Genomic DNA, 13,971 nt, shown 5'->3' with positions numbered 1-13,971 from the left:
GGGAACACCCCGAGAGCCTGAGGGTGGAGCTCAGCTCCTTTCTGCTGAGCACAGGAGCTCTGGGAGGTGGGTGACACATCCCAGGAAGGGCAAGAATCGAGTTGTGGAAAGATTCTATCAGCACAGGAGTTACACATCGCTCCCAGCAACACAAACTTGTGCTTGTGGCAGGTAAATGGGGAAAGGAAACCTCAGAAAATACCTCCTTCATTCAGACAGCAGCTCCTCCTCTGCCCTGGCCTCGGGACCAACATTCCTCATGGTTCTATTAAGACATTCCCTCAGTTCTCACCACAAAGTCTTTTCTTTTGCTGCTCACACTGATTTCTCTAGGCCTAATTTTAATTTCCCTCCCCTCCCCAGTTCTGCTGCCCAAAGGATGCAAAGTGATTCCTTTGTTGAAGCCTCTGAGTTTCCTCCCTGGAGGGGTCAGACAGCACCTTACCTTGACTGTGGAGGAAGAGGTTGCAATCTGAATCACTTGGGCCAGGAGGTTTTTGGGAAGTGGGAACTGTGTCAGGGCACGGATGGCGGTGTTGTCGTCTGTCATTTCAATGGAACTCCCTCCTCGGCTGCACGGGACATGAGGAGAGTTGGATGTACAAATATCCACTTGTGCTCAGAGCTGCCTCACTCCAGGAGTGCTACTGAGCTCTGAAACTGCTCAGGTAAAGCCCAGGTAATTCTGGTCACAGGCAGAGTCCAGCTACTAAAATCTGTCAGTCACAACCACCCAGCAAATTCACCTACTACAGTGATCAAACCTTTACACCAAGGCTACAAACCAGATCGAAATAGATTTAATTAATAAATAATTCTGAATTTAAAAACCACATCACAGAAATAGCTACCATCACTCTCTTACAGATCTTGCTCCTGCTGCCTATTAAAAATCCAAGCTTTGTGCTCATGAAGTCTAGCAGGCAGCTATGGGGATAGAAGGGAGCAGATTTAACACTGCCCTCAAAACCAGGGGGGTCAAAACCTGGTGTAAGTGCATGTGCACCACTCTGGGGGTGGAAATGTCTTTAGGCACAGGCAGGTAACAAGACTGGCAGTCTCTGCAGAGGACAGAGCTGCAGGGAAGAAGGCCGTGCATTCAAGTTATGAGCCTGGTCATGTTATGAGACCAGGCTGCTCCACTATTACTTTGGCCCATCTCCAGGTGCCCTCAGCTACAATAAAACCCTCCCTTCCCTCTGCCCTGGGCTCAGCATTCCCAGCCAGACCCACCTGGGATCTCTGCCTGGCGTCCGCGCGTCCTGGTGCGCCATGGGCAGATAATCCGAGACGTCGATCGCTTCCTCCTCCAGCTCCCCTTCCTCCAGCTCGCCCTCCTCCAGCTCCCCTTCCTCCAGCTCCTCCCTCCTCATGGCTTTGGGCATCCTGCCCTGCTCCATGGGCTGGATGGCGTCGTCGGGCTCCATGCGGCGCCAGCAGGTGGACAGGTCAGCCAGGGAGGGGCCGGACTTGGAGCGCCACTTGCCCTCGTTGCACCAGCGCTCGTCGGGACAGCCCAGCTGGTCGGCCAGGAGCCGGTACTTGGCTGCATCAAACAGCTCGTTCCGGGGGCCCAGCAAGCCCCAGCCCTGCAGAGAGACATGGGGCAGCTCTGGGAACCCTCCTGTAACTCTGGGAACTCCCCCTGCAGCTCTGGGAACCCACACTCTGCTGGGAACCCACACCCTGCAGCTCTGGGAACCCACACTCTGCTGGGAACCCACACCCTGCAGCTCTGGGAATTCAAACCCTGCAGCTCTGGGAACCCAAACCTTGCAGCTCTGGGGACCCAAACCCTGCAGCTCTGGGAACCCACACTCTGCTGGGAACCCACACCCTGCAGCTCTGGGAATTCAAACCCTGCAGCTCTGGGAACCCCCAGCTTGCAGCTCTGGGGACCCAAACCCTGCAGCTCTGGGAACCCACACTCTGCTGGGAACCCAAACCCTGCAGCTCTGGGAATTCAAACCCTGCAGCTCTGGGAACCCCCAGCTTGCAGCTCTGGGGACCCAAACCCTGCAGCTCTGGGGACCCAAACCCTGCAGCTCTGGGAACCCAAACCCTGCAGCTCTGGGGACCCAAACCTTGCAGCTCTGGGGACCCAAACCCTGCAGCTCTGGGAACCCAAACCCTGCAGCTCTGGGAATTCAAACCCTGCAGCTCTGGGAACCCCCAGCCTGCAGCTCTGGGAGCCCAAACCCTGCAGCTCTGGGAACCCAAACCCTGCAGCTCTGGGGACCCAAACCCTGCAGCTCTGGGAACCCAAACCCTGCAGCTCTGGGGACCCAAACCTTGCAGCTCTGGGGACCCAAACCCTGCAGCTCTGGGAACCCAAACCCTGCAGCTCTGGGAACCCCCAGCCTGCAGCTCTGGGAGCCCAAACCCTGCAGCTCTGGGAACCCAAACCCTGCAGCTCTGGGAACCCAAACCCTGCAGCTCTGGGAACCCAAACCCTGCAGCTCTGGGAACCCAAAACCTGCAGCTCTGGGAACCCAAACCCTGCAGCTCTGGGAACCCAAACCCTGCAGCTCTGGGAACCCACAGCCTGCAGCTCTGGGAACCCAAACCCTGCAGCTCTGGAAATTCCCCTGCAGCTCTGGGAACCCAAACCCTGCAGCTCTGGGAACCCAAACCCTGCAGCTCTGGGAACTCACACTCTGCAGCTCTGGGAACTCACACTCTGCAGCTCTGGGAACCCACAGCCTGCAGCTCTGGGAACCCAAACCCTGCAGCTCTGGGAACCCACAGCCTGCAGCTCTGGGAACCCAAACCCTGCAGCTCTGGGAACCCACAGCCTGCAGCTCTGGGAACTCACACTCTGCAGCTCTGGGAACTCACACTCTGCAGCTCTGGGAACCCACAGCCTGCAGCTCTGGGAACCCAAACCCTGCAGCTCTGGGAACCCAAACCCTGCAGCTCTGGGAACCCAAACCTTGCAGCTCTGGGAACCCAAAACCTGCAGCTCTGGGAACCCAAACCCTGCAGCTCTGGGAACCCAAACCCTGCAGCTCTGGGAACCCCCAGCCTGCAGCTCTGGGAACCCAAACCCTGCAGCTCTGGGAACCCAAACCCTGCAGCTCTGGGAACCCACAGCCTGCAGCTCTGGGAATTCAAACCCTGCAGCTCTGGGAACCCCCAGCTTGCAGCTCTGGGGACCCAAACCCTGCAGCTCTGGGGACCCAAACCCTGCAGCTCTGGGGACCCAAACCCTGCAGCTCTGGGAACCCAAACCCTGCAGCTCTGGGAACCCAAACCCTGCAGCTCTGGGGACCCAAACCCTGCAGCTCTGGGGACCCAAACCCTGCAGCTCTGGGAACCCACACCCTGCAGCTCTGGGAACCCACACCCTGCAGCTCAGGAAATTCCCCTGCAGCTCTGGGAACCCCCAGCCTGCAGCTCTGGGAATTCAAACCCTGCAGCTCTGGGGACCCAAACCCTGTAGCTCTGGGAACCCAAACCCTGCAGCTCTGGGAACCCAAACCCTGCAGCTCTGGGAACCCAAACCCTGCAGCTCTGGGAACCCAAACCCTGCAGCTCTGGGAACCCAAACCCTGCAGCTCTGGGAACCCAAACCCTGCAGCTCTGGGAGCCCAAACCCTGCAGCTCTGGGAACCCACACTCTGCTGGGAACCCAAAACCTGCAGCTCTGGGAACCCACACTCTGCTGGGAACTCTCATCCTGCAGCTCTGGGAACGCAAACCCTGCAGCTCTGGGGACTTTGAGGAGCTCTGAACTTTCCCCCACAGCTGTTCTGTCCCAATGGGAATGTGGTCTCTGCCCTCCCTTCCCAGCCCCACACAGCTCCTCAGAATGGCTGGACCAGGATTTATTGGGGTTTTACAAACTCTTGGCTATATTTGGCACCCTCAAGTTTTGAAATCAACCTCTGAGCAGGAAAAGCATCTTTTTAGGAAGGCTAGTCTGAACTAACATAATCTGGGATAAGACAGGGTGAGAATTCAGGGAATGGTTCATCTTTTTCCATTTCCCAGGAATAGTTATTTGTACAAGCAGCAGGAAAATGTCCCCAACCCATCAGGTTCTGAAACAAGCTCACAGTAATTAAAAACTCTCCTGCCATCACCCTTTAGGACTGACCCTTGCAGGAAGCCCCAGACATATCCAGAGTGCAGCACAAACCATTTTGAAATTACCAGACTGCTGCAGTAAGTTCTAGCTTTAATTTTAATAAATTAAAATTTACAGCTTTAGGCCATTTAATGCCCTTAATGGCTCAGTATTAGAAAAAAACTGTATTATTTTGTGCCTAAGACACCAAAGTTCACCTGGCTCGCTGCTCTACTCAAAGCCTCTGTATTCACTCTCTGCACTAATTAGGCACTATTAATTTTCTTAAATTGATGGCTTTTTAAGGCAGCATTTGTAGCTCTTTTTATAGCTGTGATCACACAAGGCCTCCCATGACAGGGGTCTTTGGCCAGGTTCCAGTTGAGCTGACAAAGAAAGCTTTGCATGTTCAATCAGGGGGTTGGGTTTAAGTTCTAAGTACATTTCAACCCTTTTCAAAATTCAGGGAAAATGTATCAGTAGGGTATTTTTCTTCCTTTGAAAACTTCCAGGGTCTCAAAGAAAGTGGGGGACAGGACTAGAGAGGATAAAATCAGGGCAGAGCTGGAGATAAACTGCATCTTTTTCTCAGCTGTAAAACACCTTCAAAAGTGACTTTTATAGTTTTACTGTGCCTGTTTGCTGCTGGCTGCACACACCCATTTCCAGCCATAAATAAGAGCCAAACAAAGCGTAACTGCAGAGTAACAATAAATTACCACATCTAATTGCCACATTAGCTTTGATGAAGAGGAAACAGAAGGCTCTGAAGGTCCCACAACTGCAAACACACCCAGAAATGGGAGTTAGTGACCAGCAAATCCACCTGAGGGAAACTCTACTGGCTGTGGATGCTGAGATTGAGGAGCTGATTAAGGACAAAAGGAACAACAAAGACCAGGACTACCTGAAGCAAGTGGGATTTTAAGCTCAAATGGTTTAGACTTCACCCTCTAGCCCTGAATAACCAAACTAAGGGAGTGCAGAGGCAGAAAGAGCTCCCATGAGCACGGCAGGCTGGTTGTAGGGTGAGCAGAGCAGAGCTCACCTTGAAGAGCTGACACGCCGCAGCCGCCGCCTGCCGCTCCGCGTCGATCTTCTTGGTCCCATAGCCCTCCACTTCCACATTCTTCGGCCACTTTATATGGAGAGTGACTTTCTGAAAGGCAAGAGAGACACAGGGTGAGCCAGAGCAAGCTCTGCCCTCCACCAGAGCAAACCCACTCCAAGGCAAAGAGGAGAAATACAGAGGAAAACTGAACAAAGCATTGTCCTGGTCCCTTCACGGGAAGCTCCTTTCCAAGAGTGTAGTGGTATGTTTTTAGTTTTATCAGTTTTATCTATGTATTTGTTCCTTGTTTTGTATTATATCTTATAAGTTGTAATGGTTTGCCCCATGTCACCCATGTCCCACCCTCATTGGTTTTACCCCAACCCCAGTTATGTGTCAATCAGAAGTTCTCCAGCCCCTGGGCCTTGTCTGTCACTTTGGGGTCTCTCCCAAAACTCTGCAAAGTTCCAGTGAGGACCCCAAGTGATGGGACAAGACTTCAGCTGTCTCCCCACCCGAGTTATTGATTTGTTACACTGTGTGTCATTGACCTGCAGAGCCAGACCCCCTTGGGCCCTGATTTGTCCCCAGTTAAACCCATCCCTGAGTTCCTCCCCCCAGTAAAAGGTGTTACATTGGGGGGTTTCCCACTTTTTTCCTGCACCTTTTTTTTCCCACTGTTTCTGCTGAGGGGTGTCTGCTGGGGCAGACAAATAAATAAATGATGAATAAATCCAGCAGTTAAATTAGCCCAGAACAGCCTCCCTCTTTCTTTCCTGCTGTCGTTGCTTCACTCCTTGGGGCAAACCAGAACTCCCAGGGATGGGTGAGGTTCATCCTGCCACCAAACCCTTTCCTGTGGAGGTGTCAGGGCTGGGACAAGACCCCTCTACACAGGAGCACTGAGGGAAAAGGCTGAGCAGGGCACAGAGAGAGGAGCCAGAGCCCCACAGGAGCTGCAGGGCTGAGCTCCAGCACAGGCTGTAGTGATGTCACAGCGTGTCAGCCCTGAGGGATAAATGCCAGGTCATTACAGGAATAATTCCATCCCAGGGAATTATTGCACACTGCAGAGGGAGCAGATCCCCTCTCCAACAGCAAGAACATCTTTCCAAGTGCCTCCTGAGTGGAATGGAAGCAGCACAGGAATGTCTCAGCTGTCAGGCACAGCAGCCCCTAAAGGGAGCACCAAAAACCTGCAAAATGCTCAGAGCTGAACTCTGCCCCCTTCAAAGTGCTCCAAATCCAGAGCTCCCAGCCCTGCAGGTTCCCAGAGGGAAATGCCCAGGGAATTCTCTCCTGTTTTTGCAGCACAGATGAAAGGAAGGCAGCAGTGGATCCTCTGGGAAAGCCCCAGGCTGGAGCACAAATGCTCAGAAAACCCCTGTGAACATCCACCAAGAGCTCTCCAGGCTCTCACTTGTCCTTCTCTCCATATTTGCTGGATTGTTTTATCTTTGTGAGCCTCATTTTTTTTTTTTCCAGGGCTCCTTTATTGTTTGGGTTTTTTGTTGTTTGTTTGTTTGGTTTTTTGGTTTTTTTTGTTTGTTTGTTTGTTTTGGGGTTTTTTTGGGGTTTTTTTGTTTGTTTGTTTTGTGTGGTGTTTTTTTGTTTTGTGGTGGGTTTTTTGTTTGTTTGTTTGTTTTGGTTTTTTTTTTGTTTTTTGGGGTTTTTTTTGCTTTGTTTTTGTTTTTTGTTTTAATCTGAAGTTGCTCTCCACATTAATCTATTTAAATACTGGCAAGAACGAGAACCAATTACACAAACTAAAGCCATGAGGCACCGCCTGGGATATTCCAAAATTTTAGGGATGAGGCACTGCTTATGGTATTCCAAATTTTAACTTGGGAAACTGCACTGCTGCTTGAGACAGAGCAAGAAAAAACAAACATAAATAATGAAGAACTCTAAAGTAACATTACTAATGTATCCCCCCCTAAAATCCAGGGGATGCTTAAAAAAGGATGTGGCAATAAAAAAAATGTCTGGGAAATTTTAGCCAGAATGTTATTGGAAAATGTTAATCCATCAGAAGTGAGGCTTTTCCTGGAATGCAGGTTACAGTTAAACTTCAGCTGGAAAGGGCTCTGAGCTCTGGAATGAGACAGGAGGGGCAGAGCCTTGACCGTGGAGCCCTTTAGGTAAAAATTCCTCCTCAATTCACAACCCAGACCCGGATTTGGGCCTCGGGCAGTGACAGCTCCAACTACCTGGAAAACTGTTTGCTTGGAATTCTTACACTTCATTTCACAAACAAAAAGGCTGCGTTTCATGCTGCTCTTAAGTATTAGAAGCCTCTCTCCATTGCAAAGAAAACTCCTCTTTTCTGGTCACAATTGGATATTTTAGGCTTTGGAAATTGTTCTATTGGAATTTACAATCAAATCTAGGCTTCCTAAGGACTAAGATACAGCTTTAAATCTTGATTTTCTAAGGCAGTAGGACACTTTTAAACACATTTAAGCACAAACTCTGTGTCTTTCTGCTGAGATGATGCAGCAAGTCACTTCAAAATATCCACACAAAAAGAGGAACAGTATCTGAATTTATACACCTTTAAAACACACGAAGATCAAGAAAAATAGGAAAAAGCGAGAATATTTCTTGTTTGAAAGATTGCCACACAACTTTTAAGTGGAATTAAAACTCTTGCAGGATTTTCTCTAGGAAGTTACTGGCAGGATTAGCAGTTCCAGGGCTCCTCTCTCACCCTCTGTGCACCAGGGGATTATTATTACCTTTTTCCTTGGCCCGTTGGTGTGGATGTACACCAGCTTGTCCCTCGCATGGGAAATGCCCAGGGCTCGGCCAATCACGCTGTTGAGCAAGTTTTTAGGCTGTGGAAATTCCTTTAGTAAGTCTCTGGAATCTGGAAAAAAGACACAAAAAGGAGGTAAATGTGTCTCAGTTCCTGTGCAGGACTGAGGCTCCAGAGCTGGAGGGGAGAGAGGGGAGCAGGAAGAGAGTCCAGGGTTGATCTGCAGCATCTCCAGGCACCAGCAAGGTGCTGGATCCCTGAGGTTGGGAGAGATTTCCAGGATTATCAAATCCCCACCTTGTCCCCAGCCCAGAGCTCTGAGTGCCACCTCCAGGTGACACCTCCAGGGATGGGGATCCAAACCTCCCTGGGCAGTTCCAAGCCCTGAGCACCTTTTCCATGAGGAAATTCCTGTTTATGTCCACCCTGAGGCTCCCCTGAGGCCGTTCCCTCTCCTCCTGTCCCTGTTCCCTGGAGCAGATCCCAAATCCCCCCCGGCTGTCCCCTCCTTGTGCAGAGCCACAAGGTCCCCCCTGAGCCTCCTTTTCTCCAGGCTCAGCCCCTTCCCAGCTCCCTCAGCCCCTCCTGGGGCTCCAGACCCTTCCCCAGCTCCCTCAGCCCCTCCTGGGGCTCCAGACCCTTCCCCAGCTCCCTCAGCCCCTCCTGGGGGGCTCCAGACCCTTCCCCAGCTCCCTCAGCCCCTCCTGGGGCTCCAGACCCTTCCCCAGCTCCCTCAGCCCCTCCTGGGGGGCTCCAGACCCTTCCCCAGCTCCCTCAGCCCCTCCTGGGGGGCTCCAGACCCTTCCCCAGCTCCCTCAGCCCCTCCTGGGCTCCAGACCCTTCCCCAGCTCCCTCAGCCCCTCCTGGGGGGCTCCAGACCCTTCCCCAGCTCCCTCAGCCCCTCCTGGGGCTCCAGACCCTTCCCCAGCTCCCTCAGCCCCTCCTGGGGGGCTCCAAACCTCACATTGGGGCTGGCACAGCCCTGGGACCATCATCAATCAGCCTCTGAGCCAGTGCTGTTTCCCCAGGAGCTCCCCAATACCAAAACCCAACTAAGCAGGAACAATTTGGAACAATTTGGGTGTTTGCAAATCCTCCCCCAGCCACGGGTTAAATCCAGGCCCTGACAAGGTACACATCAGACCCGGCCAGTGGTAGGAACATGAAAAAAAAAACGCCTGAGGACTTTTTCCTGAAATGACTGAGACAGCTGGATTAGAGCCTGGGAATGTGGTTTGGTGCTGAATTGCCCAGAGAAACCCCTGGAAAGGAGTTTGACAACAGGGTTTGGAGGCACAGCAGGACAGAGGGAAGGTGGGACTGGCCCCTGGCCCTGCAGGGAAATGCTGTTCAGGTACAGCAGGGAGGGGATGTTCATGGCCAGAACAAATCACTCATTTTAATAATAATAATAATAATAATAATAATCATCATCATCATCATCATCATCCCACTGCCCAGACAGAGCCATCCCAGCCTCCTCCCTGACCAACTCCAGCAGTTTGGGCAGTGAGGGAGCTGCTCCAGCTCCTCTCAGCAGCATCACTGGGAAAGGCCTTTTCCTCCAGCAGCAGCTCCAGGGAGATCAGATCAATGTGATAACAATTCTGGATGTTCCTACACCTCTCCAGCTGTGGAGAGGAGCAGCTGCTCCTTTTCCCTGCCACTAAACCAGATGTGCAGGGAGACAACCTGCAGCCCTAATCCCACAGAAAGCCAAGGCAGGAAGAGGAAACACAGAGGTTTTTTTTGCTGGGCTCACAGGTAAATGCAGGAACCAAAAGCAGCACAGGAGGAAACACATAGGTTTTTTTTGTTGGGTTCACAGGTAAATGAGGCAGCAGAATCCTGCAGGAACCAAAAGCAGCACAAGAGGAAACACACAAGTATTTTTTTTTTTTTTGTTGGGCTCACAGGTAAATGCAGGAACCAAAAGCAGCACAGGAGGAAACACACAGGGGTTTTTTTGTTTTGTTTTGTTTTTTTGTTGGGCTCACAGGTAAATGCAGGAACCAAAAGCAGCACAAGAGGAAACACACTTTTTTTTTTTTTTTTTTTTGTTGGGCTCACAGGTAAATGAGGCAGCAGAATCCTGCAGGAACCAAAAGCAGCACAAGAGGAAACACACAGGTTTGTTTTTTTGTTGGGCTCACAGGTAAATGCAGGAACCAAAAGCAGCACAAGAGGAAACACACTTTTTTTTTTTTTTTTTTTTTTTTTTTTTTGTTGGGCTCACAGGTAAATGAGGCAGCAGAATCCTGCAGGAACCAAAAGCAGCACAAGAGGCAACACAGGGTTGTTTTTTTTTTTTGTTGGGCTCACAGGTAAATGCAGGAACCAAAAGCAGCACAAGAGGAAACACACAGGGGTTTTTTTTGGCTCACAGGTAAATGCAGGAACCAAAAGCAGCACAAGAGGAAACACATAGGGGTTTTTTTTTGGCTCACAGGTAAATGCAGGAACCAAAAGCAGCAGAGGGGAACAGGGAGAGGGAGGGCTGGGATCTCCTCTCTCAGCAGCAAACACAGCTCAGTCTCCTCCTCCCACACTCTCCCCGGGCAGTCAGGACTTGGGGAACCTCCCTGGGGGGAACATTCCCTTTAGAAGGTTCCTAAACCCCCTGCAGGAATTCAGGCTGAGTTTCAGCAATGAATCAGAAGCCAGAATTTCCACCTGAGCCACCAAATCCCAGGAGAAATGAGGAGTCACTGCCTTGAGCATCACCAAGATGTGCCACCAGCAGAATTCTGGAGTTACTGTCATGAAGAAAGAAACACAAAAACTGCAGATAATCCCAGAATGGTTTGGGTTGCAAAGATCATGGAAGATTTTCTGTTTATTTATCTAACAAATTGCCTTTTTTGGAGCACTTTCCACTATCTCAGTTTGCTCCAAGCACATCCAACCTGGCTTTGGACAGTTCCTGAGATATTCAAGGCAAGAAAAATTCAGGAAAGCTCTGCCCCACAGGCTCATTGAAGAGATTCTCTCTGAAAAGCTGCTCATTAAAATCCTGTCCTGGGAGGGCTCAGCTGGAAAGGAGCAACTGGGAAACCACAGGAGATTCAGAGAAAGCAAAGTTCTCTGTGCCACTGCCAGCCTTGGACATTTGGAGAACAAAAATCCTCTGCTGATCCCATCACCCTCTCCAGCAAAAAAGGTGAGGTGATGGGATGATGATAAAGTCAAATAATAAATCTAAAAGTATTTCCCTAAGCCTAACCCAGCAGCCTGGGCCACAGCTCAGCTCTGAAAATTCACTGCTGACACTCACTTCTGGAATTGCTTCTTTCAAGCCATAAAAGAACCACCTGGATCTTGAGAAATGCTTTCAGTAGCCTTGGATAACTCCAGGGGAATTGCAGGAATTACTGTGATTTATGAAGATAATTTGTCCATGAATTACCTTCTGTGTATTGGAAAAGGAAAAAGGTCTCAGCTTTATAAAATACTACGAGCCAATTTTCTGTAATTATACAGCAAATGTGCTATTTCTATCTACTCAAGCAAGTTCCTCTTTATTCAGACTTTGCTCTGCTCAGGAAAACTGAAGAAGTGTCAAGATTTTGGCACCCCACACTGGTGGGACTAACAGAGGGAGGAGCAATAAAAAAACTCCCAAAAGCACCATTCAATTCATTAAATTAAAAAGAAAAGTAGAAAAGCAAATCTCCAGCACCGGGCTGGTTATTTGGCTCCCAGTTGTTTCCTCTTTCACAGACAATAACCTGGGAAATCCTGTGAAAAGAGGAGCAAAAAGAACATTTTTTAATGTCCCTCCAAGTGCAATTAATGACAGAGGCAGTTTCTCACATCTTGAGGTGATTCCTCAGTGAAGATTAAATATTTAACCTGCTCTAGAGGGGAAAAATAAGATTTCTGGCTGCCAAATCCCAGTTCTGGTGGCAGCTCAGGCCTGGAATCCCCAACAAGGTGCAATATTTTCTCTCCAGTTGACAACACCACGTTCAGCAGCACATTCTGGGCTGCTGGTTCCCCTTCAGCCCATTCCACCCCAATTCCAGAGCTGGAAGGATTTTTTTCCTGCAGAAAACCATCCCTCCCTTGGAGCTTTTACAGAAATAACCCCCAACTGCAGAAGTGGAGCTGCAGAATGTTCCTTTCCCTTTCCTTTTCCTGCCAAACGGGATTTTCTCAGTATTTTCTCCAAGGAGTGTCTCAGGTGGATGTTTGGGTGGGAATTGTGGCACTGGGAGCACAAGGAGTGTAGGAATTTTTATATCTGCAGTATTTCTTACCATTCAGTCACATTCATAAATCCTTCCTGTCACATCTTTCCCAACAAAGGAGGACAGGCCAATAATCCCCAAATTGAGCCACACACGACACCCAAACCACAGCTCTGGAGGGATATTAAAAACCTCTCTTGGAAAACAGACAAGGCAGGGTGGGGTTGTCAAAGAAATCAATTAATTAATTAAAGTTCCTCAAAGCCAGTCAGTGCTCCAGCTTAATTTGGTTGTCAAAGTTCAGGATAATTCCAAGTTACACTGAAAAACACAAAAACCAGAGGCCAAAACCACAAAACCACCCAGCTGGAGTGGCCCAGCCTCCTCCAAAGCCCAATAAATCTGAGTGAAAACACTCAGGTACCAGAGCAAAACCAAAACAACCCAAAATCTTGTTCAAGGAGGAGAGAGGAGATCCATCAGTTTCTCTTTTCTCTCCAATTTCTGTTCCCTGGAAAAGCAACAAATGAGCACCAAGGACAAAAGTATCAAAGACAAAATTCCTCAAGACACGATAAAAGTCGAGTAATAAATCCAAAAGTGTTTCCAAGACATCAAAAAATCCCCAAGGAAGAAAGAAAAAAATAAAAAAAAAAAAGCCCTGTGGCTCCACAATATCCATCCCACAAGGAATTAGCCCAGACATGTCCCAGTGCAGAGATGGAGGGAGACAGAAGGTTCCACCTGGGAGCTCAGCCTGGAATACACCAAAATGTGGTTTTTTTGGAGAATTTTGGGGGTTTTAAACCACCCCCAGCAATCCTGACCACGGCCCCTTTCAGCAGAGTAAAATATACACAGAAAAAAAGCCTTTTGCAGCTCCTGGCTGAACAAGAGTTTAAATCCCAGAAAACTGAGCAGGTTTCTCCAAAATCAAATGGGAAGTGGCCAAACTCCCCCTGGGCCGCTCAGGAACCTGCCCAGCTCCAGGAAAAGCTCCAGCCCAGCCCAAATTTCACTGAGATTCCACAGGACAAATTGAATTAGTGACAGAGGAGCAAAGCCAAGGGCAGGGAAGGAACTCCCCAAAGTGCCTGAGCCAAAAAACTGAAACTTCAGATAAAAACGTGGATCTAACAATGATTATTTGAGGCTGCCCTGGGCCTGAATGGACTTTTCCACTTTTCCATCCAAGGCCAATAACACAAAGGAGAGCTCAGGACTCATCAGCTCACAAAAAGGTTTTTTTCAAATGACATTTATGATTTCTCCACGTGTTGAAGGAGAAGTTGGACAGGAAAGGCAAGTTCAGGAGACCCCGAGGGCTTTTATTTGTTCATCCAAAACAAATCCATCACTCTCATCTCAAGAGCCTTCCATGGTCAATCCACAACATAAATTGGGAGAATGAGTGAACTGAAGACCAAAATTAAATTAAAAATCCTTGAAAGCACATTAGAAAAATAAAAAAGTCATGGGGAATGAAGTACAAAAGAAGAAAGAAAAGAAATCCTGGTTTATTCCTTTTCTCAGGCAACACCTGAAGCAGCTGATTAAACAATAATTCGGGGTGGTTCAGGCTTGCTTTGGCAGGGAGTTAATTTGCTCTATTGAACAGATTGACTGTAACAATTAAAAGAGCATCTCTGAACTCTGAGATAAAACTCAGCAGCTTCTGAAAGGTAAATGGAACCAAGGCCCAAAGAATCCAGAAATTACTGAGAAAATAATAACTTCAATAGTGGTGGAAGGTGGGAAAAGAGAGGAATGAAGGCTGAGACAAAAAGAAAAAGTCTTGATATAATAATACCCCCAAATTCCCAAAACGCAGCCCACGAAGGAAAACTGAAACCAAACCAGCAAAGGGAAAACGCTTCAGGTCACAAACCTCTGACACAAAACC

At 49.3% G+C, this 13,971-nt stretch overlaps 1 protein-coding gene across 3 annotated transcripts in view; it reads right to left on the bottom strand.

Annotated features, from left to right (window-relative positions):
- DHX30 (DExH-box helicase 30) overlaps positions 1-13,971 on the bottom strand; it is a gene marked incomplete at its 5' end in the record, with an annotated part of 39,705 nt that overhangs the window by 12,504 nt on the left and 13,230 nt on the right. For all 3 annotated transcript variants that reach the window (XM_083858970.1, XM_083858968.1, XM_083858969.1), the window contains 4 exons: positions 446-572; positions 1,234-1,589; positions 5,118-5,228; positions 7,859-7,989. In XM_083858970.1, the coding sequence (XP_083715096.1) occupies positions 446-572; positions 1,234-1,589; positions 5,118-5,228; positions 7,859-7,989 (725 nt within the window). The remainder of the gene's footprint in view (positions 1-445; positions 573-1,233; positions 1,590-5,117; positions 5,229-7,858; positions 7,990-13,971) is intronic.

Source organism: Zosterops lateralis, assembly GCF_965231275.1.
Source record: "Zosterops lateralis genome assembly, chromosome: 1".
Taxonomy (NCBI): Eukaryota; Metazoa; Chordata; class Aves; order Passeriformes; family Zosteropidae; genus Zosterops; species Zosterops lateralis.
The sequence above is the reverse complement of the archived record's forward strand: the minus strand, read 5'-3'. Positions and strand labels throughout refer to the sequence as shown.